The sequence below is a fragment of the Manis javanica genome, chromosome 4 (genome assembly GCF_040802235.1).
Source record: "Manis javanica isolate MJ-LG chromosome 4, MJ_LKY, whole genome shotgun sequence".
Classification (NCBI taxonomy): Eukaryota; Metazoa; Chordata; class Mammalia; order Pholidota; family Manidae; genus Manis; species Manis javanica.
The window spans coordinates 606,864-630,807 of NC_133159.1; the positions used below are offsets into that span (position 1 = coordinate 606,864).

Below are 23,944 nucleotides of genomic sequence, written 5' to 3' on the forward strand. Positions count from 1 at the left end.
GGGGGCAGGCCTAGGCTCCTGGGGAGTGAGTCCACGGGACCTCCAAACCCTCAGGTCCAGTCCTCAGGCCCCAGCACGTCGCTGGCTGCAAACAGGCAGGTCAAGTCTGGAAGAATGTGTGGGTGGGGCAGCAGGGTGTGTGGAAGGGCCACTGGGCCCTGCTGCTCTGGCCGCCCCTCCCTCTGCCCCACTTACTGTTGTGGGGAGGGGTCGGGGCCTCAGGCTCAGCCCACACCACAGCCCCAGGTCCACACAGCTGCCCCCCCATTTCCTGTTTCCATGTACCCAGCCGTTGCCGGGCGCATGTGTGGAATACAAAGTACATGACAAACAGTACCCAGCACCCCCGGGGTTGGGGGTTGCTCAGCAGAGTGCCTCACTGGAGTCAGGGATGGGGTCAGAGGCCACAGGAGCTGCCCTTTTCCCTGGGGTCACTATGACCACAGTGAGCTGGGGACAAAAGGCCCTTTCTCTCTGCAGAGGCCCGGTTATGCGGAGGAGGGAGTGTTCCCGAGGACTGGCCAGGGCGGGGCAGGGCCTGCGGGAAGCAGCGTCCCTGGGTTTCTCGGAACCGTCCACCTGCCTGCAGACCGACAGGCAGGGTGGGCCAGCTCCGGGAAGTGATGCCCGGGGACTCCGGACTGGGCAAGGCTGTGGGAACACCGCTGCTTCAGCCACACAGGCTGCTCCTTCCTTCTGGACCCTAGTATGCCAGGACCAGGCAGGGTCCTGGCGCAGGGAGGAAGAGAGCTGTGGGTCAGGACCTGCTGTGTCCTGGCCACTTCTGTTCTTCTCTGCCCCCACCCCTGGCCTGTCTTCCTTCAGAGAGGAGGTTTCCGGGCAGTTATATTTGTGCTTCCTCTGGCGTCTGTCTGAAGCCCAGCCCTGGCCCTGACCACAACACCCCTGGCTGACCCCCGCACTCCCTAGGGACCCTCCATCTGCCCATGCAGGCCTCTTCTCCGGAGATGCAGGACACAGGAATGAGACTTGCCAGGATGCTGGCAGCAGGGGCAGTGTGGCAGCTGAGCCCCACCAGCTGGGGTGGGGGGTGGGGGCATTTCCCCAGGGTCACGCAGTTGCTTGTGCGAGCAGGGCTGACTCTGGGCACAACTGACAAGGAACTCGCAGCCAGGGCAGGTGGCCGAGCTCAGCCAAGGCTGGGTAGAGGCCCGTTCTGACCACAGCCAAGGCTGGGCCTCCCATAATTTCTCCCTCTGGTGGAGAGGCTGGAGGGAGGAGGGTGGCTGCTTCCTCGAGGACCTGAGTCATGGCCAAGAAGGCCCACTCAGTTTTTCCAGAAGGGGCGGAAACTTCCCTGTCAGCCCAGTAGTGTGAGCAGAGATGTGCCTGGGGCCCACCTGGCCCACTGGAGTGGGGGACCAGCCAGGGGCCACTGCCTCACTGCAGGGTGGACCCGCTGTGGCCAACCTCCCTGTCCCAAGCAGGGGGCTGCCCAGTGAAGCAAATGACGAACCAAGGAGTGTGTGTGTGTGTCCACCTGGACGGGCCTCCCCAGTGCCCCCAGGTCAGCTTCCCACTGGACCCCAGGCCTCCTCAAGTTGCTGCCTGCCCTTGGCCACCACGCACAGCTTCCATGCCCACAGCAGCTGTGTTCTGGGCGTCCAGCGAGGCCCCTCTGGGCAGCACACCTTGAGCTTTGGGGGCCCAAGCCCACTGCTTCCACATGGAAGCACCAGGCAATCTCTGGTCCCAGCCAAGGCCTGAGGCCTGTGGACCTGAGCCAGCATGGCCACCACTGCCAAGATTCCCGGCAAGGGGTGGGGGCGGTGGTGACACGGATCTTGCTTGTTCCTGCCCAGCTCCTCAGGCCCAGCTGAGCTGCTTCCTTTTTTAGGCAAAGTCGGAGCTGCAGCCGGTCTCGCAGCCGGCTCTCACCTGCCAGAAAGGGCGGAAGGAAAACCACGGAGTCCTATCCGTCCACCCTGCTGAGCATCCTTGGGGTGGGGACATCCTCGTAGAGACCCACCGCCTAGCCCTGCGGGACCTGCGCCCTCCACTTCCACTGAGAAGAGTGGCTGGCAGATGACAGTGCTTACCCCACAGGAAGGCATTTTAGGAGTGGGGGTTGGGGCTCTCTTGGACCTCAACCCCTGCTTAGGGGACACTGCTGCCTCACCTAAGGGCAGAGAATCTGCACTAAGGGGCTGAGCTTCCCTCGAGATGCCCCTTGAAGCCAGCCCTCTCTGGTGTGGCCTAGTGAAGATCCCAGGTCACAAAGCTCCTAGCTCACTGTCCTTCCAGAGGGCATCTCCTGTGGGTTGCTGGAGGTCTGTCCTCCACCCTGGAGTCTGACCTCAGCCCCGGCCCTAGGCCCCTCACCGGGCAGGACAGCGATAGGTCCAACATGATTACTCTGCACAGGGCTTTAACCAGCTGTCCCCAGCCTCTGCGTCTTCCTCCAAGAAGCCATGCGGGGTGGGAGCTTTGGGCACCCTAGGAAACTTGCCCTCAAGTGTCTCAGGCTTTTGCCCCCTCCCAATGCTCTGCATCCTAAGTTCAGCCTTCCAATCCCTCTTAGAACTTGGGGACAAATGCCCCAGCGCCCAGCACCATCGCTCCCCTAGCCCTGTGGCTCAGGCAAGGCTAGGGCCTGGCCCTTGCTGGGGAGACATTTTTGGCGTCACCCTTACCCTTTCAACCCATGGGGTTCTCTTGGGCCTGGCTTTAAGGGACTTCCAGTAATACCTGGTTAGGAGTATTGGGTAGTGGTACTAGGGATAGCAGCGTGGTGGCTCCCTGCTCCCCTCGTGCCTGGGGACAGGGGCAGGATGGACCCCACAGCCTCGCAGCCATAAAGGAAGGCCGCGTGTCTGCCCATGCGTTGGTGCTTTGGAGCTGAGTGCGGCGGGTCGGGCCGCAGCGGGTCTCCCGTGTGCGCGCCTCCCCGGAGTCTGTGCGTCTCGGCACACGGGGAGCGCGCGCCGGGGCGGGGCCTCCGGGGGCGGGGCCTCCGGGGGCGGGGCCCGAGTCCCTACTGCACGGCGGCGCGCCCTGCAGCCCCGGAGCGAGCCAGCGGCGAGCGGAGGCCGAGAGCCCGCGGTGCCGTCGCGCGATGCTGCCCTGGACGGCGCTCGGCCTGGCCCTGAGCCTGCGGCTGGCGCTGGCGCTGAGCGGCGCCGAGCGTGGTGAGTGAGGCTTGCGGCCAGTCGGGCACCCCACCACCCGAGCAGGTGGGGGCCCAGATGCCCCAGGCGGCTAAACCTTGCGCCGGATCGCCGGGGCCTGGACGGCGAGGGGGAGGTGTCTGTGGGGGAGGCCGCCCCTGTTCCCACTCCTTCAAATAATGCCTAGGGGAGGGACGGTAAGAGGGCTGGAGTCGCCCTAGCCGACTGGGGAACCTGAGGCCACAAGGCGCAGACCAGAACCAAGACACCCCAGGTTCCAGTATGGAGGGGCGCATCTGCCCCCGCGCCCCCAACCCAGGTGCTGGGAGGAAGGGGGATGCCCGGGAGAAGTAGGGTCCTGAGGCTGCTGCAGCAGGTAACCTGCTTCTTGGGTTCAGATGGAGCGGGAGACGGGGCTACGGGAGGTTTGGCATCATCTGTAAGCGGGGCCGTGACTTCACCCTGACTGGGCTGTGGGAGGAGCTGCCATCATGCCCTGTCTCCCCGCTATCCCTCCACCTCTGCCCCCGGTCTCCCCAGCTGCTTGTGCCCCCTTTACCCCCACCTAGTACTGCCTGGAGGCTGCTTCTCTGGAAGCCAAGCCTGAAGGAGCAGCCCCCATGGCCCAGGCCTGTTTACCTACCTCTCCTGGGGGCTTGGCTAGGACCCTTGGCTCCAGCCTGCTGGAAGACTTGGCCGAGGAAAAGAAGGGTGTGGGGGCTTGGAGGGGTCAGCTTGCCTTTACAGAGGGCACACCAGCCCAGACAGCACCCCAGGGACATGGCCAGGGTGCAGAGCTGGAACCCACAGATGGTGTGGACCTGTCTCCCACCCAGGGCAGTGCCCTGGGACTCTTTGGGTGGCACTGAGCAGGTTTTCAGGGCCTACTAGGGTAAAGGTGAGTACCAGCTAAGGGAAAGCTCAGGCCCTGGGAGTTCTGTCCTGGGTGTGGGATGTCTGGTGGCCACCACCTTGGGCTGAACCCTTCCCTCTCCCCCAGGCCCCACAGCATCAGCCCCCCAGGGGGACCTGCTGTTTCTGTTGGACAGCTCAGCCAGCGTGTCTCATTATGAGTTTTCTCGAGTTCGGGAGTTTTTGGGGCAGTTGGCGGCCCCGCTGCCCCTAGGCCCTGAGGCCCTGCGTGCCAGCCTGGTGCACGTGGGCAGCCGGCCGCACACTGAGTTCCCCTTCAGCCAGCACAGCTCAGGTGCGGCTGTCCAGGATGCCATACGCACTGCGGCCCAGCGCATGGGCGACACCAACACCGGCCTGGCACTGGCACACGCCAAGGAGCAGCTGTTTGCCGAGGCAGCAGGGGCCCGGCCAGGGGTGCCCAAGGTGCTGGTGTGGGTGACCGATGGTGGCTCCAGCGACCCCGTGGGGCCCCCCATGCAGGAGCTGAAGGACCTGGGGGTCACCATCTTCATCGTCAGCACCGGCCGTGGCAACCTCCTGGAGCTGTCAGCCGCCGCCTCGGCCCCCGCCGAGAAGCACCTGCACTTTGTGGATGTGGACGATCTGCACATTATTGCCCAGGAGCTGAGGGGCTCCATTCTTGGTAGGTGGGTGGGGGCAGGGCCTGGGGACCCCAGCTGGGGACCCAGGAAGGGAAGTGTGGGGAGAGGAACTCCTGTGCCTGAAGCAAGGGCCAGGGCTGTGGGGACAGTGGTGTTCCCTGGGTCTGGCAGGGAGGTGACACACACAGCTTCTCTGTGCATCCTTCAGGGACACATCCCAGGCGTGCGGTCTGTGTGCCCCACTGTCTGGGCTGTGGTGGGATAGATGGGCAGGCCTGAGTAAACATGTTCAGGTGGGACTCTGCTGTAGGCCCCCACGGAGGTGGGGGACTGGTGTGGGTGGAGGGGCCGAGGGGCCACATCTGGTGGGAGGAAGTGGAGAGGAAGAGTGGGGAGGTTCCAGGACCAAGGACTCTGCAGGTGAGCAGCACACGCTTCTGTATGGGTGCCAGGGCCACCATGCCTGGGGACAGGAGAGCCAGCAGGTCAGGCGAGGCCCGGACACACAGCTCAGACCCCGACACCTCAGGCGAGGATGGCCTTGGAGAGGTGCGAGTGGGTTTTGCACCACAGGACATCATGGGAATTGCTGGAGAGGAGGCCAGGCCAGGGAGGGCCCCTGCAGGGGCTAAGCTCCTCCTTGGGAGCTGTGTTCTGGACCCCCTGACCTGGCCACACCTCCCGGAGTGGGGTTGGGGATGAAGGGCCTGGTCACTGGCTCGGCCTGCGGTAGCCCATGGAAAATGTCACCAACACCAGGGCTCTTCCTGAGTGTCCGCCTGTGGGTTAATCATCCACCTGAAACCGGAAGGGGCTGGGCTGCGGTATGGAGCGAGATACAGAGGGTCCTTCTGAAGATTTCCCCTAGGAACCCCTGGCCTCTGGTGGACCCTGGGTCAGCTGAGTCTGGAGGGGACTGCAGGAGGCAAGGCAAGCAGCTGGGCAGGAAAAACCCGAGTCTGGCTGGCAGTGAGACACTGGGGTGGGGGTTCCTGGGATTGGGGGTGGAGTCTGAGTGTGGGGAATGGGCAGGAGAGTGAGTGCCAGGCTGGCAGCTGGGGCACCAAGCATTAAAGGAGGAAGCAGCAGATCCCAGCGGACTCAGCCCTGCCCACACATTTATTAGCCTGCACGCCTGCACCCATCACTCAGATAGCTGTGTGGCTACGCAGGGGCTCAGAAGTAATGCATGTTTGGAGGGGGCTGCACTCTGTAGTCCCCACTCTCCTGGGGACCTGAGGCAGCTGCTCCTGGTGTCACGTCTCCATTTTAGGGCATACCCCGGCACCCTCCCTCCTCCTGACCGCACCACTGGGCCCCTTTGCCTTCACTGTCCAGAGTGGAGCCGACCCTGTGCTGGTTGTCTGTTCTCAGATACCACTGTGGGCCCTGCCACCTTTTAGGGGTCCTGTCCTGGGCACTGGACTGGATGGGAGGTGGCCGTGATAGCTCCCTACAGGTCCGGGTTTGGGGCTGAGGCAGGCAGGCACGCTCCTGAGGGAGCCCCAAGTAGGGAGCTGCACGCCTGTCTTTTCCCCAGCCCAGCACCGTCTTGCGGATCGTCAGCATCTGCTGGGCGTGGCGAGGCTGGCCTGCCTCCCCAGCCTCCTGTCCCCTAGTCTTCCCTGACCCCCTGCCCCTCCCGCAGACGCCATGCAGCCGCAGCAGCTCCATGCCTCTGAGGTCACGCCAAGCGGCTTCCGCCTGGCCTGGCCGCCCCTGCTGACCGCCGACTCAGGTTACTACGTGTTGGAAGTGGCGCTCAGCGCTGAGCCGGGAACCGCGCGTCGCGAGCAGCTGCCGGGGAACGCCACGGGCTGGGCCTGGGCCGGCCTCGAACCCGACACGGACTACGACGTGGCGCTGGTGCCCGAGTCCAACCTGCGCCTCGTGAGGCCGCAGCGCCTGCGGGTGCGCACGCTGCCGGGTACGGCGGGGCGCGCGCCGGGGGCGGGGGGCGCGGCCGGGGGCGCCGGGGGCGGGGCCTCGCTCACGCGCGCTCTCCCCGCAGGCGAGGCGGGTCCCGAGCGCATCGTCATCTCGCACGCCCGGCCGCGCAGCCTGCGCGTGAGCTGGGCCCCGGCGTTGGGCCCGGCCGCCGCCCTCGGCTACCACGTGCAGTTCGGGCCGCTGCGGAGCGGCGCGGCGCAGCGCGTGGACGTGCCGGCGGGCCGCAACAGCACCACGCTGCAGGGCCTGGCACCCGGCACCGCCTACCTGGTGACCGTGACGGCCGCCTTCCGCTCGGGCCGCGAGAGGGCGATGTCGGCCAAGGCCTGCACGCCCGTCAGCGAGCGCAGCCGCGCCCCGCGGCCGCCGCCGCCCGGGGCCGGGGGGCCGGAGCCTTGAGCCGTTGCCCCGCCCGCGCAGGGCCCCCTTCTCCCGAACTCGGCGCGGGAGGCGCCCGCCGCCGTGACCAGGGCCTTGCCCTCGGCGACTCCGCGAGATCCCCCGTCCTCTCCCCGCCCGGCGTCTCCAGCTCCCCGCCGGACCCTCCGCTGCCCGGCCCCTTAGCTGGGCCCTCGGCGGTGTCCTCGGGTAGAAGTTAGCGGGGGGGTGGACGGGAGCCTGGGGGAGGGTTGAGAACAACAGACCCAGACTGGAGGACAGGCTCCCCGCTGTGTGGAGGGCCGACACCCCTGTGGCAAGGGCTGGTATCGCTTTGAGGGGGCTCGGTCCTGCTGGTCGCGGGGTCCCCATGGCCACTCAGGTCCTGGATGACGGTTGGTGGGGGCGGAGGGCAGGTGCTGGCTCTGGCCCCCGCCCGAGGATTTCCTGAAGCGGACAGGATCTGGCAGAAATCGGGAAGGAGTGCTGGGAGGGTGACCGTGCTCAGTGGCAGGGCGGGTGGAAAGGCGGTCGTCACCTGAACGCCCAGCTGGCCCGGGGGTCAGTGCCTTCCTGCCCAGGACCCCGCTGGGCCCAGCTACAGCCACTGGGATGCAGGTGACATCTTTCTGGGGAACAGGGTGGGAGCTTGGCATTCAGGGCCCCGGAGGCAGGAGAGCTCGCTCTGTGGGCCCCAGCGGTCGCAGGAGGCGCCCATGCTTCGGGGTGGGGGGCTTCCATGCTGGGGCCGGGGACAGTGTTTGCAGGCTGAGTCCATCCCAGCGCTTCCTGCAGCGTCTTCTGACTGCAGCCCCACCAGGCACGGCCTCCGCCTGCACCAGCTCAGTGCTCACGCCGCCTCTTCCCCACTAACCTCCCAGACTCTAAAGTACAGTAAATCAGATGTAAGTCGAGCCCTGCAGTGTTCTAGAGTGCTTACTTCTCGTCGAAACATGCCAGCCCCATAAAAAGTCCTCGATGGAAGGCCAACGGGGTGGGGGCAGGCTCGTGCGGGAAAGGAGAGGAGCGTCCCCCCACCCCACGCTGGGACTCAGACCACCATGCCATCAAGGGCCTCCCCGTGAACCCCCTCTTCAGAGTACTCAGGCTGTTTCTGTGGGCTGGAAGGCCACAGTTCGGAGTGGGCAGTTGCTGGAGCGATGGCTACAGAGGCCTGGCTCTGCAGGGCTGCCCCCACCGCAGCTTTCTGCCCAGGGCTCAGGGCTGGGGCCCGGCGCCCTCTGCTGGCAGCAGGCACCCCCAACGGCCGTCTGATGGCTGCCTCCTGATGGGACAAATAGCCTTAACCCAGGCGTCAGTAGAAACCTGCAGTGGCACACTCGGGGGTGGGCCCAGCCCAAGGCGCAGGTGTCAGGGCCTGGCCAGGTCAGACTTGGCAAGGGTGGGCACTGCCAGGTGGCTGATGGGTTTCTCCTCCATGTGCCCCCATCTCCCTGAAGTCAGGCCTGGGGAAACCTGAGTGTGCCCCTGCAGGTTTCTACTGACACCCTGACCAGAAGGTCAGAGACTCCTGTGACTTCAGCAGCTGGCTCTGTCCTGAGGCTGGTGGATGTGAACAGGCTTTGAGCTTTGAGGGAACTCTTTCTGGGCCTGGGACTTGGCCTGCTGCCCCCAAGGGGCAGAATGCCCCCTAGGCAGGCACATGTCCCCACCCAGACCCCCAGGTGCTTGTAGGTCCAAGTATATCAGTGCCACAGAGAGGGCCCCCTTCCACACTGAGCACCCCCGTCTGATTAACGAAGTGCCATGCAAGCAGCAGCAGAGGCCTGAGAATGCTGGCTAACAGCTCAGTCACACACTACAGACAAGGTGAGTGACAGCTCCTTCCCCCAGAACATGCCTACATCCCCAGAGAGGGCAGAGCTCTGAAGACACATGGCCCTCCAGCTGGAAGAGGCTCAGGCTTGCCTCATCACTGCTGGAAATGAGGCCTTTTCCATCTCCATGCCAAGGGATGCCTTTCCGGAAAGCTCTGCCCTTTGCATCTTTACAGGAAATTCTTAAGGGTCTTTGGGAACAATCTCCAGGAAAGAGTCTCTCCTGGTGTCCCCCTATCCCTGCTCCTCCATCTCCTAGCATGCTGCCCTGACTCCACACTAGGTCCAGGGCCCAGGTTGACGCCAGCGGGATTGGCACACACCACTTCACGAGGCACCTACAAGCACCCTGAGGTGCACCTGAAAATCAGAAAGGGCTGTGCGGTGCTTGCTTCTGGTTGCGGCAAGGAAAGCAAGAGGTTGTGACCCATGCTGCAGGCAGGCATCCATGTGGCAGGAGTGGGTGGGCTCAGGAGGGTGCTTCCTGCAGGGGCGGGTGGGCTCCAGCTCTCACATCTGTTCCAGTTCTCATGCTCCATGGGGGAGGGGCAGCTGTTGCCTGCCCAGACAATGAGGAGAAATCTGAGGCTTTCACCAAGCCCACCTGGGGCCTCCACCAAAGCCCCAGGGCTTCCCCAGTGGTGAAGGGGCAGTGCAAGGGTCAGGCACTGCACTCCAGCTCCACAGTTCTTGGACAAATGCTGTCTGTGAGACGGCTGGGTGGCAGCTAAGGTCTGAGCTGACATTTCTGGGAAGTTACCCAGGATGGAGTGGTGCAGTCTGCTCCTACGTCCTCCAGCAGGAGCTGTTTCCATGGTGACACTAATACGGTTGTCAAGTCCCAAAGCACAGCCCCACTGAGAGGCCCTCAAGTCCTCCCAGCCTCCTGCTGGAGTGAGGTCACAGTCTAGGAAAATCCAGCTCAAATGCAACAGCTGTGTGTCTGCCACTTTTCTGGGATGAAAAAATTTTCCTCCAATGTAAAACAAAACAAATGCCAGTGGAAGTCATAGCTTCCTCTAGAGGTAGGTGAGTAAGGTGAAGTAAGGGCACAAAGGAGACCCCGTGCCTGGGTTGCCAGCCCTTAGGTGGGAGGTGGACCCAATCCTGGGCAGGAGGCTCTCAGGCCAGTTGCCATTCTCAGGAAGGGGGGCAGATGTTCCCTGAGCAGGGTTGGGGATGACCCCATTCACTGATGTGTTCTCATAAGGAATTAAAACACCCGCCTCTAATTGCCCAGGTTTCAGGAATTTGGATGCATGCACCCACAACAAATTATATCGCCTTAGCCACAGACATGAGAGCTTTTCAGGAAGAAAAGTCCCCCTGTCCCCACCAGGTGTAGCGACAGCTCGGAGAGCAGTGGCAGCCAGTGGCTTGCCTGAGCCCCTGACCACAGCATCCACAGGAGCGGAGACCCTGGTTCACCCGGCTTTGGTGTTGCCCATGGGATGCACACTGCTGTTCAGGGGAGGGGGTGAGGTCCATGAGCTCCTCGAGTCGTGGCGGGGGCCCTGCAGCTCCAGTTCCTGCTCCTCTGCTGTCCTACTGCTCCAGGCAGGACCGCCCCCACAGATGCCCACTCCCAGCCCCTCCCAGAGAACACTGGGACCCCTCAGGACCATGGGGTCTGAGTGACTGTTGCTTCCGAGGGCCGTCCAGACTGTGCAGTTGAGTCGGCTTCTCTCCTGAGAACACAGTGAGCTGGGGGTCCAAGCAGGGAACCACTTCCCTGACAGCAAACACTGCTCGGGGAGACAGTGCTGGGGGGGCAGTGAGCTCTGGCACAGTCCCAGGTCATTCTCCAGGCCTGGGCCCAAGTAGCATGTGTCTGAGGTCTTGGCCGTGCTGTCCTTCATTACCTCTTCTTAAACCTGAGCCACAGGGAGAAGCTGTAGGGACCCTAAAGAAAGCTGGGAGCTCTGCTGGGTAGGGGGGCCAGTGGCCCAGGACCCCATGCTGCAAGGGGTTGGGCCTGGAAGGGCCAGGCTGGGCTCTGCTTAGTGGGGGTGGGTGTGGGGGGCATGTGGGCTGGGTGACCTGAGTGAGACAGGGATCAGTGGGTCCTTTTGGAAGCTGAGAGAAAGAACAGGAGAGAGACCAGCCCCGGAGGAAGGCCCGGCTGTCCTGTCCTAGAAAAGTGAGACCAAAAACTAATAGGGCAGCAGGGGGTCTCATTCTGTCATGTGAGGGGCTCCTGGTTTAAGTGGACAGGCTTCTGCACAGGTCCATGCATGGGAGACAGCAGGAAGGTCGGGCAGCCAGCAGTTTTAGCCTCAGTGCTGGGAGGCAGGGTCATGGGGGCCACAGGCTGGACTGGAAGGCCACAGCTCTAGTGTGCCCTGCAACCCCCCGAGATCTGGCCAGATCTGCTGCCTGGGCTCTGGGGGTACAGCGCTCTGCACTTGGCCTGGCTGGGACCCACTCTGCTCTCCTGGCCTGGGTTTCCCCAGGCAGCTGCATCCCCCGTCTGGACGCAAGGTCAGGCTGGAGGCCAAGCTTACCATTTGCATCTCTGACCTCTTGCTATCTCCTCCTGGTCTTCACTGCTGGAGGACACCCTCAGAGAAGAAAACCATGCTGTGGGGAGGTGGTGTCGGGGGATCCCTTCTGTGAGCACCTCAGCAGGAGCGGCGCATGACCCCACATCTGACAATGAAGCATGAGTGTGTCAGGGACAAGGCATCGTCATGATTCCTTCTTATTGATTCAGTATCTTTAGGAATGTGTGTCTGTCCTCCCCAATGGTTTCGGTCTAAGATTTTAAGTCACAAACGCAAGGACACAAGACGTGGACTGCATGTTTCGCGTGGCCCACGGTCAATTGGAGAGTGTGGCACCGGGGCAACTTCAACGAGGGAAACGAGTGCAATCGCCTGCATCTAAGAACGGCAATTTGTTTTAAAAATTAAGTCAAGTGACACTAGTAAATGGAAACTCATCCCATGCTCATGGCTAGGAAGAATTAATATCGTCAAAATGGCCATCCTGCCCAAAGCAATATACAGATTTGATGCAATCCCTCTCAAATTACCAGCAACATTCTTCAATGAATTGGAACAAATAATTCAAAAATTCATACGGAAACACCAAAGACCCCGAATAGCCAAAGCAATCCTGAAAAAGAAGAATAAAGTAGGGGGGAATCTCACTCCCCAACTTCAAGCTCTACTACAAAGCCATAGTAATCAAGACAATTTGGTACTGGCACAAGAACAGAGCCACAGACCAGTGGAACAGATTAGAGACTCCAGACATTAACCCAAACATATATGGTCAATTAATATTTGATAAAGGAGCCAAGGACATACAATGGCAAAATGACAGTCTCTTCAACAGATGGTGCTGGCAAAACTGGACAGCTACATGTAGGAGAATGAAACTGGACCATTGTCTAACCCCATATACAAAGGTAAACTCAAAATGGATCAAAGACCTGAATGTAAGTCATGAAACCATTAAACTCTTGGAAAAAAACATAGGCAAAAACCTCTTAGACATAAACATGAGTGACCTCTTCTTGAACATATATCCCCGGGCAAGGAAAACAACAGCAAAAATGAGCAAGTGGGACTATATTAAGCTGAAAAGCTTCTGTACAGCGAAAGACACCATCAATAGAACAAAAAGGAACCCTACAGTATGGGAGAATATATTTGAAAATGACACATCCGATAAAGGCTTGACGTCCAGAATATATAAAGAGCTCACACGCCTCAACAAACAAAAAACAAATAACCCAATTAAAAAATGGGCAGAGGAACTGAACAGACAGTTCTCTAAAAAAGAAATACAGATGGCCAACAGACACATGAAAAGATGCTCCACATCGCTAATTATCAGAGAAATGCAAATTAAAACTACAATGAGGTATCACCTCACACCAGTTAGGATGGCCACCATCCAAAAGACAAACAACAACAAATGTTGGCGAGGCTGTGGAGAAAGGGGAACCCTCCTGCACTGCTGGTGGGAATGTAAATTAGTTCAACCATTGTGGAAAGCAGTATGGAGGTTCATCAAAATGCTCAAAACAGACCTACCATTTGACCCAGGAATTCCACTCCTAGGAATTTACCCTAAGAACGCAGCAATCAAGTTTGAGAAAGACAGATGCACCCCTATGTTTATCGCAGCACTCTTTACAATAGCCAAGAATTGGAAGCAACCTAAATGTTCATTGGTAGATGAATGGATAAAGAAGATGTGGTACATATACACAATGGAATACTACTCAGCCATAAGAAGTGGAAAAATCCAACCATTTGCAGCAACATGGATGGAGCTGGAGAGTATTATGCTCAGTGAAATAAGCCAAGTGGAGAAAGAGAAATACCAAATGATGTCACTCATCTGAGGAGTATAGGAACAAAGGAAAAACTGAAGGAACAAAACAGCAGCAGAATTACAGAACCCAAAAATGGACTAACAGGTACCAAAGGGAAAGAACTGGGGAGGATGGGTGGGCAGGGAGGGATAAGGGGGGGGAAGAAGAAGGTGGGTATTAAGATTAGCATGCATGGGGGGAGGGAGAAAGGGGAGGGTGGGCTGCACAACACAGAGAGGACAAGTAGTGACTCTACAACATTTTGCTAAGCTGATGGACAGTAACCGTAATGTGGTTGTTAGGGGGGACCTGATATAGGGGAGAGCATAGTAAACATAGTATTCTTCATGTAAGTGTAGATTAAAAATTAAAAAAAAAAAAAGAAAGAAAGAAAGAAAGAAAAGGGGGATTACTCCTTAACAGGATAAAACTATTGGTAAATCAAAGATCAACGCATGCTTTAAATATCCTTAATGTTGATCACTTAAAGGGTGTCAGATGATCAGCTATGGAGGTACTCTTTTCTGATAATATTCCTTTCTCTTAATAAAAAAAAAAAAAAAAAAGCTGTTCCTGTGTGCTGACCTCCAATGAGTTCTGCACAGTGGTATAGAGGGCATGTCAAAGTGTGGGCAAAGGGTCTCTTTGTTTCTATGCAGAAGATCAAGGCCTAGCTTGGATACCCAGAAAATGAACTAAGATACGATATGAGGAGGAGCTTCCGGCATCAGCACTCTCTGGAGGACTCGTGCCGGGGGATGATCATCAAAAAGCCTCCACAGGGATCCGGGCGATGCTGCGGTTGTGGCTGCATCCAGCCCACCGTCTCCTGGACTTGCCATAGGAATGAGGAGGGAGATGTCTAGGCTGGCATGTGCATACAGTGAGACAACGAATTTGACCGGATCTGTACTGTTGGAACTCAACCAGGAGTTGGGAGGGGTGCAAGTTGTAGCGCTCCAAAATCTCATGACTATAGACTATCTATGGTTAAAAGGACATATGGGAGGTGAACAGATCCCAGAAATGGGCTGCTTTAATTTGTCTGATGGTTCAAGTACAGTTGGACAATATCCATCATATCATAGATAAATTTTCACAAATGCCTAGGGTGCCTAAATGGTTTTCTTGGCTTCACTGGAGATGGATGGTAATTATAGATTTGCTTTGTTTATGTCACCATATTCCTATTATGTTAATATGTGTGTGCAAATTAGTTAGTAGTTTAAAACCTATACATACTTATGTTACTCTACAAGAAGATATGTCAAAGAAATAATCAATCCTCCCATGTTTTCTTCCGTCTGCTACCTCTATAGCTTTTATTCTTCCTTCCTAATTACAACCCTTAAATAGAATTCGTGCCTCATATTGAATTTACCGAGTATCATAATTCCTCCAGGTGGTAAAGATACCTCGAGACAAGTGCTGGGCATAGAAGCCACAGGGCATAAATCTGCAAAGAAGTAAAAAGCTAACCTTTGCAAACAATATGGTTTCTCTGTCACTTACCAACTTTACATCTCCCTGTATGGCCCTGGAAGATGACTGGTTAGCCAGAGACGGGTAAGATTCCTCAAGGGAGGAACAACCTAAGACAGGCACAGTCGCAGGGGGGCCATCAGGTGAGAAATTGGGGATCAACAGAGGTGAGGCTCAGAACCTCACCCCCCCTGCTTTGAGAGAAATCTTCTGCATCCGTGGATGTCTTGCTGCCCTTGTCTAGCTTGGATTAATACTTAGTCCATAGGCACACACCTGAGCATCTGATCATCTACATTTGCCCTCTTACAGCAGTAAACTATGTTTTCTACCTTTATCTTGCATCTACCTACCACTTCAGCATTTTATTAAAAATAAAAATAATAATAATAATAAAGGGAGAAATGTGGGATCAACATATAAATCAAGTACAAAAATCAAACGAATATTCATATTTGACCTGATTGTTTATAGTTCATAATGCGTGATCAAAACCGAAAGTTTCTGTGATGAATGCCCTTGCACTGTTCACCATGTAAGAATTTATTCACTAGGTAAGAATTCGTTCACCATGTAAGAACTTGTTCGTTATGCTTCAGAAGATTGGAGACTGACGAGAATTAGGCTTGAGATGGATTAATGATTGTACATTGAGCGTTGACCCCCCTATACTGAATTTTATTGTTGTTAACAACCATTTGATCAATAAATATGAGAGATGCCCTCTAAAAAAAAAAAAATTAAGTCAAGTGAAAGTGATCTTTTTTGAAACCAATTTTTTACTCGCAGAGCTTTTTTCCCCAAAGTTATTCCTTTTCACAGAAAATACACTAGCTTGCCAAATGCCAGGCTGGGACGGAACTAGAGGCGGTATGTGGCCGAGCCGCGTGTAGACAAGGGCTCCGTCTCCCAGGCGACTCCGTCCCGCAGCGCCTACCGAGCCGAGGGCGCCTGGTTTGCCATTTGGCAGGAGCTTGACAGGGCGCTGGGGGGGTGTGGCTCGGAAGCTGGGAAGCCCTCCTCCCTCTGGAGGCGGGTGCGCCCTCCTTTCGCGACACTTTCCGAATGGGACGGAGGTTCGTAGGTCGCGGAGCGCTGTGGCCGCCGCGGGGGACCTGAGGGGCCGCCCTCCCACCGGGCCCGGCGCCCCAGCCCAGGCCGCACCTGCCTGTCCGCCGTCGCCGCTTCCGGGCCTCTGGCGCCCGTAGCAACGGGACACAGGGCGGTTGCCACAGGGAACTGTCGCCACCGGGCGCGCGCGCCCAGCACGTTAATTTGGCTCCGGACTGGCCCCCGTAAGCAGGCTCCTACTTCCGCCCCTGACGCCCCGCCCCTCACGCCCCGCCCCCAGAGCCAGATGGGGCAATCGCGGCGACCGCGCCGAGACGACGCGGGCCTCGCACACAATCGGAGGACCGAGCACGGCAAGTGGCCCTCACGCGCTTCCGTCGCCCGGGAGGAAGGGGCGTGGCGGCGCCTGCGCACGGCCCCGGGTGCCGACTCGCGGCGCGTGGAGGGCTCTGAGCCGCGCGCTTGCCTGCGATCCCGGCGGCTGCAGCGGCGCCCCGTGCTCGCGGGTCATGTCGTGGCTCTTCGGCATCAAGGGCCCCAAGGGCGAAGGCGCGGGGCCGCCGCTGTCCCTGCCGCCCGCGCAGCCCGGGGCCGACGGCGGCGGGGACCGCGGTGCGGGGGACCGGCCGGCGCCCAAGGACAAATGGAGCAACTTCGATCCGACGGGCCTCGAGCGCGCGGCCAAGGCGGCGCGGGAGCTGGAGCACTCGCGTGAGTGCGGAGCCCGGGGCGGCGGGCGGCGAGGGGCAGTGCTGCTGGTCGGGCGAGGAAACTGGTCTGCGGGGAAAACCTGGCCAAAGCCGCCTTGCGTGCGGGAAGAGTCGTGATCCTTTCCCCATCTGGTATTTTCCCAGCTGCCATGCGTCTTTCAGATGAAAAAATCAGTACGGAGGGGACTTTCAGAGGCTGCAGGTAGTCCGTGCCGGGGCTGCACCTGGGTCTTCAGTTACCGCCCTAGGCAGGAGCTCCTTCCGCCTCTTGCTGTTTCCACGTGGAACGGCCAAGACGTGGCCAGATCGGAGAGCCCTGTGTGGTGGTTGCGTAGAAGGGAAGCGTTCTTGAGGGTAATTGGTTTTGAGGAAAACAGAACATTTGCATCTATTGCTGGAAAAAGATAGCGTTCACGTGGGCAAGGTGTGTAGATCAACAGCCCCAGGGCCAGTCCCATGACCTTCCTGACCCAGGGACTTCAAGGCATCAGCAGCCACTGGATCTTCACGAGGCCCACGTTTTTCCTCCCAACTTTACTCCCACCTGTGGCTTTAACTGTTTGTCTCTTGTTCAAGAACCTGGAATGTGGAAGATGCTGAATAAATGTTGGTTGAAATACAATGGTTCTTCAACTTTTGTTCAAGTGGAGTTGCCTTTCCTTAAAAGGAGACTATAGGGAAGCCTTATTGTAAGCAGGCGTCAGCAGTCTTCCTTCATAAGGAGGGAGAGAGCCACTGTGTGGCTCAATCCCTGCACTTCCCCAGGGGCTACAGTAGTACCCCGGGCAAAGGTCCTGGCCTGCCTGGCTCTCAGATCCCCAGAGGGACAATCAAAATGTGTGGATAAATGGGCCCCCAGAGGGACAATCAAAACTTGTAGACAACCTGTTTCCTTAGGTCTAGCAGGAACACCTCCCACCTCGGATTGGTGAATTAAGTTTGCAAGATGTCAATCGTCAGGTTGCATTAAGACAATGGCTGGGCTTCAAGGTACCTCAGATGACGGACTTTTGACACGTGATCTGATTTCATGTAAAAAGCTTAGTTGGGGGACACCTTTCTGTCCCAGCTCTTGTGGGGTTTCACCCACTTACCGTGCCCATCATTTCAGTTTTCCCACTTTGGGAAGTTGAATCCTGACTGCCGCCCCCCGAAACCCCAGCCCACGCAGTTATACAGGCCTGTGTAAAGACCTGGAGTACGTTTGAGGGGAGCAGCTTGAGGGGGTCTCTCCTCCCTATGGGTTCATGCCTCTGAGCTGCTCCCAAGTCTCCTGCACTGGCTTCCCAGAGTTCCAGCCCCAGAACATTCTCTGCCTGGGTCCCCAGGGCCTTGGCCTCCACTTCCCCAGGACCAAGCAGCATCTGCAGAGTCTCTGGGGGCCCCTGCTGGAGGTATGGGTTCCCCAGCAGCTCTCCACATCCAGTGGTTTTGTCCACCTGTGGACTCTACTTGGTCTTGCCGCTGCCCTCCTTGGCCTCACTACTGGGAGGGGTTTTGCCCTGGTCTCCCACGCCTGCCTGGTAGCCCCTCTGCAAGCCCTCCTCCTGTGCCCCCAGTTCACAAGCAGCCGCGCCTCCCTGGCTGGCCTGAGCCTGCTCTTGTTTGACCTCACTGCTGTCTCCCATCTGCTCCTTGCAGTGTGACTGCCTTCTCTGTCCCTCAGGGCCCAGCCCAGGGCTACCTCGTTCCCCAGGTCTCCCTGGCCCTCCTGGGAGGCCAGAGCAGCACATTCGGCCTTGAGCTGCCTGTGTGCTCCATCCAGTCCATTACCTGTATACTCTGTGGAAGGTGGGCCCCTAAAACAACACTGTGCCTGTAGGAGGTGCTGGGTGATGCTTGGGGATGAATGTGCAGGATGACTCAAAGGTGATGAGTTTAGTGCTGTGTTGAAGTCGTAGTTTGTGTTCACGGGGCTGGGGGCTGCCAGGCTGTGTTGAGTGCCTGGCCTGTTCTCTTGTCCTGCTTGGCATCCGTGCGGTGCTGGCTCTGCCCCATCATCAGGTGAGGCACTCGAGAGTGCCAAGGGTCACACCGTGAGTGAACTGGGCAGCTGGGATTGGACCCCAGCGTTACTGGCTGTGATACCCACGTTCCTGTGCTGCCCCACTCCCTCTGGGAAGGGCTAGTTCAGGGGCTCCCATGGTCCTGCATCCCTTGGGCTTTGTGGCTTCCTGACTCAGCGAACTGGACAGCACCCTGGTGCCTTTGGGCTGCCTCTGCTCTGAGGTGGATCCTTAGGAAATCTGCACTTCTGGCCACCAGTGACCCAGGGGAGAGCCTTGCACTGGGCCCCAGGGGCCGGTGGTGCCCTGATCCTGACCAGCCCTGAAGGTTCTTCCTGAGCGACACTGTTCACACCAGGCTGTGCGCCCTGGCAGATCACCCAGCACTGGCGCTCCTCTACGTCCATCTCAACGCTGGGGGTGTGCTTATGGTGTCAATTTAACTCCCAAAACAACACTGGGCCTGTGAGCAGGGCGTGATATAGTTAGCAACCTATTGCTGCAGTGTGGGGGTGACCAGTACTGGGTCTGCAGCTTACTTTGAAGGCTTTAAAAAAGTACGGTGGATTCCTGGGGGATAGAAGGTTGAAACTGTGAGCAAAGGAGCAAACCAGGAATGGTGTGGCAGCAGGGAGACGTGCTTGGTTCCCACCTTCTTTCTCTGCTCTTATGTCATCATGGCCGCATTTGAGAGGCCTGGTGCTGAGGTGTTCAGCTAAGAGAGTGCCGGCAGCCGGCTTCCTCTCATGACACTTGCATGTCAACAGATGCAAGTCCCACTTTAGGAACAAGAGCCACAGGAGGCTGACACGCGTGTTCCTAGCACATCTGTGACAAGTGTTGCCCTGTGCATGTTGGCTTGTTTCTGATTTAATTTATGATTGCTTCTCTTTCATCCTTTTGCTTGCAAGTGCCGAACAGCAGACCAATATATCAGAGGCTTAAGAGCAGCGTGCGTGCCATAAACACAAAGGGTACTCTAGTCACAGACTTGCTCTCCGTTAAACTGGGAAACTGATGCCACATTGACCCTTCTCTCAACGGGAGAGACAGCTTTTCTGATAAATTCCTGTGGAATGTGACAGTCCTCTGGGGGATAAGACCTTGTGTGCTAGATGACAAGAAGGCGACAGTGGCCTTGGGATGGAGGGGTCAGCAAGCAGGGTCTGACCAGGACTGAGGGTGGGTACGTGTGCTTTAGGGTTGAGGTGAGCTGGTCTCCCCAAAAGCTCCTTGGCGCAGGGGCACCTCCCGCCCATCTCGAGGCTGTCCTCACGCCGCTTCCTCCCACGCCCTGCAGGACATGCCAAGGAGGCGCTGAGTCTCGCACAGATGCAGGAGCAGACGCTGCAGCTGGAGCAGCAGTCCAAGCTCAAGGTGAGCGGTGGGTGTGGCACTGGCCGAGCTGTGCCACGCTCCCGTGGACCCCAGTGGGTGCCGGGCACGTGCTCAGGTGCCTCCTGAGGCTTCCCTCTCCCTTCATGGTCCAGGGAAGCCAGGAGAGTTCGAGGACAGGCAGTGGGCTGTGGCCTGAGTTCCTGCAGCAGAACCACCTGGAGGGCAGATGCGGGCAAGGATGTCCTGGGCTTCCCAGGACAAGTTCTCACCTGGCGTCTTTTGCCGAGCACATAACAAATGTTGGAAAGACAGAGGCCCTGTCCCCCCGGACTGGCTGTTGTAAAGTGCAGCCAGAAAGTGAGCACGTGTTATAAACCACGGGGAGCTAGTGTCAGGGCAGGTGGGGACCGGCATGCTCTGGAGCCCGGCCCAGTCCGTCTGCCTGTCGTCAGTCCTTCTGGGTCTTGGTGTGGTGTGGGTGCCACAGACAGCGATGGGCCTTGGGGGCTGGCTGGTTCAGAGGGCCGTCTGGCCGCTGTGGAGCCCACTCAGGATGCAGGACAAGCCCCAGGGCCTGCGTAGGACCTTGCAGGCTCTGGGCCGGCAGCTGCGGGTGTGCTTGGCAGGAGTACGAGGCTGCTGTGGAGCAGCTGAAGAGCGAGCAGATCCGTGTGCAGGCCGAGGAGAGGAGGAAGACCCTGGGTGAGGAGACCCGGCAGCACCAAGCTGTGAGTGACGCCCGGCCCCCAGGCCTGGGGGGGCCCGAGCAACCAGGACACACTGTGACCCCAGAGACACCTGGGTCTGCTGTGGGCCCATCGAGGCCCTTAGGTGACCTTGGGAAAACACTTACAGCCCTTGAATCCCTCAGTGCGGATTGTGGTGAGGGGGCCCCGTCTGTGCGTGTGCTCACCAGCACAGTGGGTGCAGCTGGGTAGCTTGTTCAGGGTCCCAGTGCACAGGGAGGTCTGGGTGCAGACACTGGCCTAGCCCCCCCGCCCATCCCCACCCATCCAGCTGAGCTGAGCCCCCGCTGCTCCCCCTCCACAGCGGGCCCAGTACCAGGACAAGCTGGCTCGGCAGCGCTATGAGGACCAGCTGAAGCAGCAGGTGAGCTTGGGGCTTCCGCCCTCCCTGAGAGCAGGGCGCTTGAGGTCTTGGGAGATGGCGGCCTGGCCCAGGGCTGTGAGCACTGGGTCCTGGTGGGGCTGCAGGCACATGCACGGGGCCCTCGGGCCTGCAGGCTCCTGCCACATGGTGCCAAGTAGGCTGTGCAGCAGAGCAGCTCCAGTGGCTTGGGGTTCTCCCGGGTTTGTGGGGACTTTAAAATGCCTGTGCCCATTGGGGTTATTGGCGTCATAGCTTTTACATTTAATGGGCAAATTTAACAAAGCAGGGTTTTGTGAGGACAGCCATGAGTCCGCTGAGCTGGTGGGGCCCCCGAGCCTGGTTCCTGGGGCACACGGTTCCCAGGATAGACGCAGACCTGGCTGTGCAGTACGTGCCCCTGAGAAAGGCAGAGCCCTCGGGCTGGGGAAGCTTCCCCTGGCCAGAGCAGCGACCTCTCAGGTTGATGTTGAGTGTTTCCCAGTTTTGAAAGCTTTTCCTTTTTTTTTATATCCTCAGCAACTTCTTAACGAGGAGAATTTACGGAAGCAGGAGGAGTCTGTGCAGAAGCAGGAGGCCATGCGGCAAGGTGGCTTCCGCTCTGCCCGGGGCTGCTTGCGGGGCTGTGTCCGTGGGGGGCGCGCCCAGGCTGGGCGGGCGAGGAGGGCGCGCAGGGCCAGCTGCCACGGGGGGGCGCAGCGGCTTCAGGCGCTTGGGTCCTCAGGCGGCGTGGACGCGGTCTGCTTCCCAGGGCCCGTGACAGGCTCGGCCTCATCTGCAGTGTCAGCTCCTCCGCAGGGCTGTCCTGTGGGCAGAGTTCCTGGGCCTCACTGGAGGGGGGCCGCGGCGTGCGGCTGAACCCTCCTGCCTTTCCTGGCAGCCACCATGGAGCGGGAGATGGAGCTGCGGCACAAGAATGAGATGCTGCGGGTCGAGGCTGAGGCGCGCGCCCGGGCCAAGGCTGAGCGTGAGAATGCGGACATTACCCGTGAGCAGATCCGCCTGAAGGCTGCTGAGCACCGCCAGACCATCCTGGAGTCCATCAGGTCAGGAGGCGTGACCCGGGGGCCCCGCGGCACCCCCTCATCAGCGCACGGCAGTCCTTGTAGCTGGACCCCGAGTGACCTCTCTGAGCCCTTGCCCTTTCTGCAGCCGGGCTCCCAGGGCCATTTCCTTCCCCATTACATTGCTGCTTCCTCCACAGGATGGCTGGCACCCTGTTTGGTGAAGGATTCCGTGCCTTTGTGACAGACTGGGACAAAGTGACAGCCACGGTAAGTGCCACTTCCTCCCATGCAGGCTGCATTGCCCAGCCTCCTGCAGCAGGAGGGCCCCTGGCTAGCAACGGGAAGCATGCTGAGCAGGCTGCTCCCCTCTCCTGAGAGCACGAGATGTGCCATGGGCTCTGGCCATGGCGGGGATGAGGGTTCCGGGTTTTCCGCCCGAGCCGGAAGGCATGGGAAAGGGGCTAGGGCTTGGGGTTCCAGTTTCCATCTCCCTTGCATGTGTCTCCCTTTGGAAAGTGTAACTAGACCAGCAGCTTGGACATGTGCCAGGCTGATTCTAGGCATCAGGAGGTGTGGTGGGCTTCTCTGAGAGTCCCCACCCTCCAGCGGGAAACAGAAGCTAGCCAGCCCATTGAGGCTGCAGGGCTCCAGGCATGCACCCTAAGAGCCCAGCAGTGTGCCTTGTCATGGCCACTCAGCACTTGGGGTGCAACTGGTTACTGAAAAGACGCCACTCCACAAATACCTCCTGGGTGTTGGTGCTGTGCCAGCCACCGTTCTGGGCCCAGGAGCAAGACTCAACCCTTGCTTGCAAGGGACCGACCCTGAGGAGGGGTCAGATGGTAAACATGCTGATCCTCAGCACCACAGGCCACGTAGCAAGGATGTGGAGCTGTTGTCCCCGTGCCTTTGCTGGCTCCTGGAGCCCTGCCCCAAACATTTAGATGTGGTTCCAGCCTTGTGAGATGGGGGTGGCAGGTGAGGGCAGGCCAGCCCTGAGCAAGCAGGGAGTGGACCCTCCTGGAGGCCGGGACTGCAGTCGCCATAGCTCGCGGCTGGTCACACTGCTGGTTCTGAGTGGCCCCCACAGTTGCCCAGCTTTGTCCAGGACATGGGTGCAGGATGCACAGGGCTCCTGGCATGTTCTTCCCAAGCATGTTGCTGCCCTTGGAGCCTCAGGTCAGTAGTGGAGGCCCTGGGGAAATCAGGCCCAGGTTCCTGGGAGGCCCTGACTGAGGCCTGCGCTGCCTGGAGTTGGTGCTGGGTCTTGAGCCCGGCCCTCTCCTGCCATCCCTCCATTCCCTACCTCAGGCAGCGAGCCTGCAGGGTCCGGTGTTCAGGTGAAGAGAACAGCTTCCTCTAATGACCCCGTCCTGCCTCCCCGGTGCCCCACCCAGCCCAGCAAGAGTTTTTGTGGGAGGGAAACTGGCCCTGGGTCAAGGCTGTACTGTGGCAGCCACAGTTCAGCCCCTTGTGTTCTGAGTGGATCGGGGTGAGATGCATGCCCATTCTGAGTGAGCAGAGCCGATGTGGGGGCACCGCACACTTGCCCCCTGCTGGACCCCCTCCCCGCCCACCCCGAGTTGCCTGCACTGCCCTCAGCGCCCTCACCCAGCAGCACAAGGCTCTCATGACAAGCTGCGGGTGCTGCCCAGGGACATGGGCTGGGGGGGTCTGTGTGCGTCGCTGCTGATCGGCACTGGGGGAGCTGTCACGTGCTGGGACCGGACTGCGCAGCATGCTGACCAGGTAGTTGTGGGTTTTTTTTCTTGAATAAGTTCTATAGTGGAGATTAATCATGGCTTTTTTTTTTTTTTTGGTATTATTAACGTACAATTACATGAACAACATTATGTTTACTAGACTCCCCCCATCACCAAGTCCCCCCCACATACCCCATTACAGTCACTGTCCATCAGCATAGTAAGATACTGTAGAATCACCATTTGTCTTCTCTGTGTTGTACAGCCCTCCCCGTGCCCCCAACGCCTACATTATGTCTGCTAATAGTAATGTCCCCTTTTTTCCCCTTATCCCTCGCTTCCCACCCATCCTCCCCAGTCCCTTTCCCTTTGGTAACTGTTA

The 23,944-nt window shown here is 58.8% G+C and overlaps 2 protein-coding genes and 1 long non-coding RNA gene across 8 annotated transcripts in view; 2 read left to right on the forward strand and 1 right to left on the reverse strand.

Annotated features, from left to right (window-relative positions):
- Positions 1–2,992: 2,992 nt before the first annotated feature.
- On the forward strand, positions 2,993–7,887 carry VWA1 (von Willebrand factor A domain containing 1). 5 transcript variants are annotated; one of them, XM_073232997.1, is made up of 5 exons: positions 3,023–3,149; positions 3,316–4,026; positions 4,129–4,686; positions 6,294–6,572; positions 6,657–7,887. In XM_073232997.1, exons 3-5 carry the CDS (start codon positions 4,377–4,379, stop codon positions 6,992–6,994), a joined length of 927 nt encoding a protein of 308 aa, XP_073089098.1. In that variant the 5' UTR covers positions 3,023–3,149; positions 3,316–4,026; positions 4,129–4,376; the 3' UTR covers positions 6,995–7,887. The 5 variants fall into 5 exon arrangements, with proteins under 5 accessions (XP_036855551.2, XP_036855552.2, XP_036855555.1 ...); XM_036999656.2 differs by lacking the exon at positions 3,316–4,026 and having other exon boundaries at positions 2,993–3,149; XM_036999657.2 differs by lacking the exon at positions 3,316–4,026 and having other exon boundaries at positions 2,993–3,149; positions 6,294–6,556; positions 6,657–6,883.
- Positions 7,888–7,893: 6 nt separating this feature from the next.
- On the reverse strand, positions 7,894–15,907 carry LOC118968615 (uncharacterized). The gene is made up of 3 exons (XR_005056352.2): positions 15,785–15,907; positions 11,316–11,460; positions 7,894–9,370 (listed from the first exon to the last, which is right to left on the reverse strand). It is a non-coding gene; the product is annotated as an uncharacterized lncRNA (long non-coding RNA).
- LOC108387022 (ATPase family AAA domain-containing protein 3) overlaps positions 15,900–23,944 on the forward strand; it is a 29,871-nt gene continuing 21,826 nt past the window's right edge. For both annotated transcript variants that reach the window (XR_005056351.2, XM_036999655.2), the window contains exons 1-7: positions 15,900–16,402; positions 19,708–19,784; positions 20,372–20,473; positions 20,796–20,855; positions 21,372–21,441; positions 21,733–21,898; positions 22,057–22,126. Coding sequence is in view for 1 of the 2 variants with exons in the window: in XM_036999655.2 (XP_036855550.1) it covers positions 16,201–16,402; positions 19,708–19,784; positions 20,372–20,473; positions 20,796–20,855; positions 21,372–21,441; positions 21,733–21,898; positions 22,057–22,126 (747 nt within the window). In the remaining variant the exon portion in view is untranslated. The remainder of the gene's footprint in view (positions 16,403–19,707; positions 19,785–20,371; positions 20,474–20,795; positions 20,856–21,371; positions 21,442–21,732; positions 21,899–22,056; positions 22,127–23,944) is intronic.

What these genes read in the sequence shown, in the direction of transcription:
- VWA1 (XM_036999656.2), top strand. Translation starts at nt 3,077, where the DNA reads ATGCTGCCCTGGACGGCGCTCGGCCTGGCCCTGAGCCTGCGGCTGGCG. An exon ending in GCTGAGGGGCTCCATTCTTG is followed by an intron (nt 4,687 to 6,293) that starts GTAGGTGGGTGG and finishes CCCCTCCCGCAG; the next exon opens with ACGCCATGCAGCCGCAGCAG. An exon ending in GCGGGTGCGCACGCTGCCGG is followed by an intron (nt 6,573 to 6,656) that starts GTACGGCGGGGC and finishes CTCTCCCCGCAG; the next exon opens with GCGAGGCGGGTCCCGAGCGC.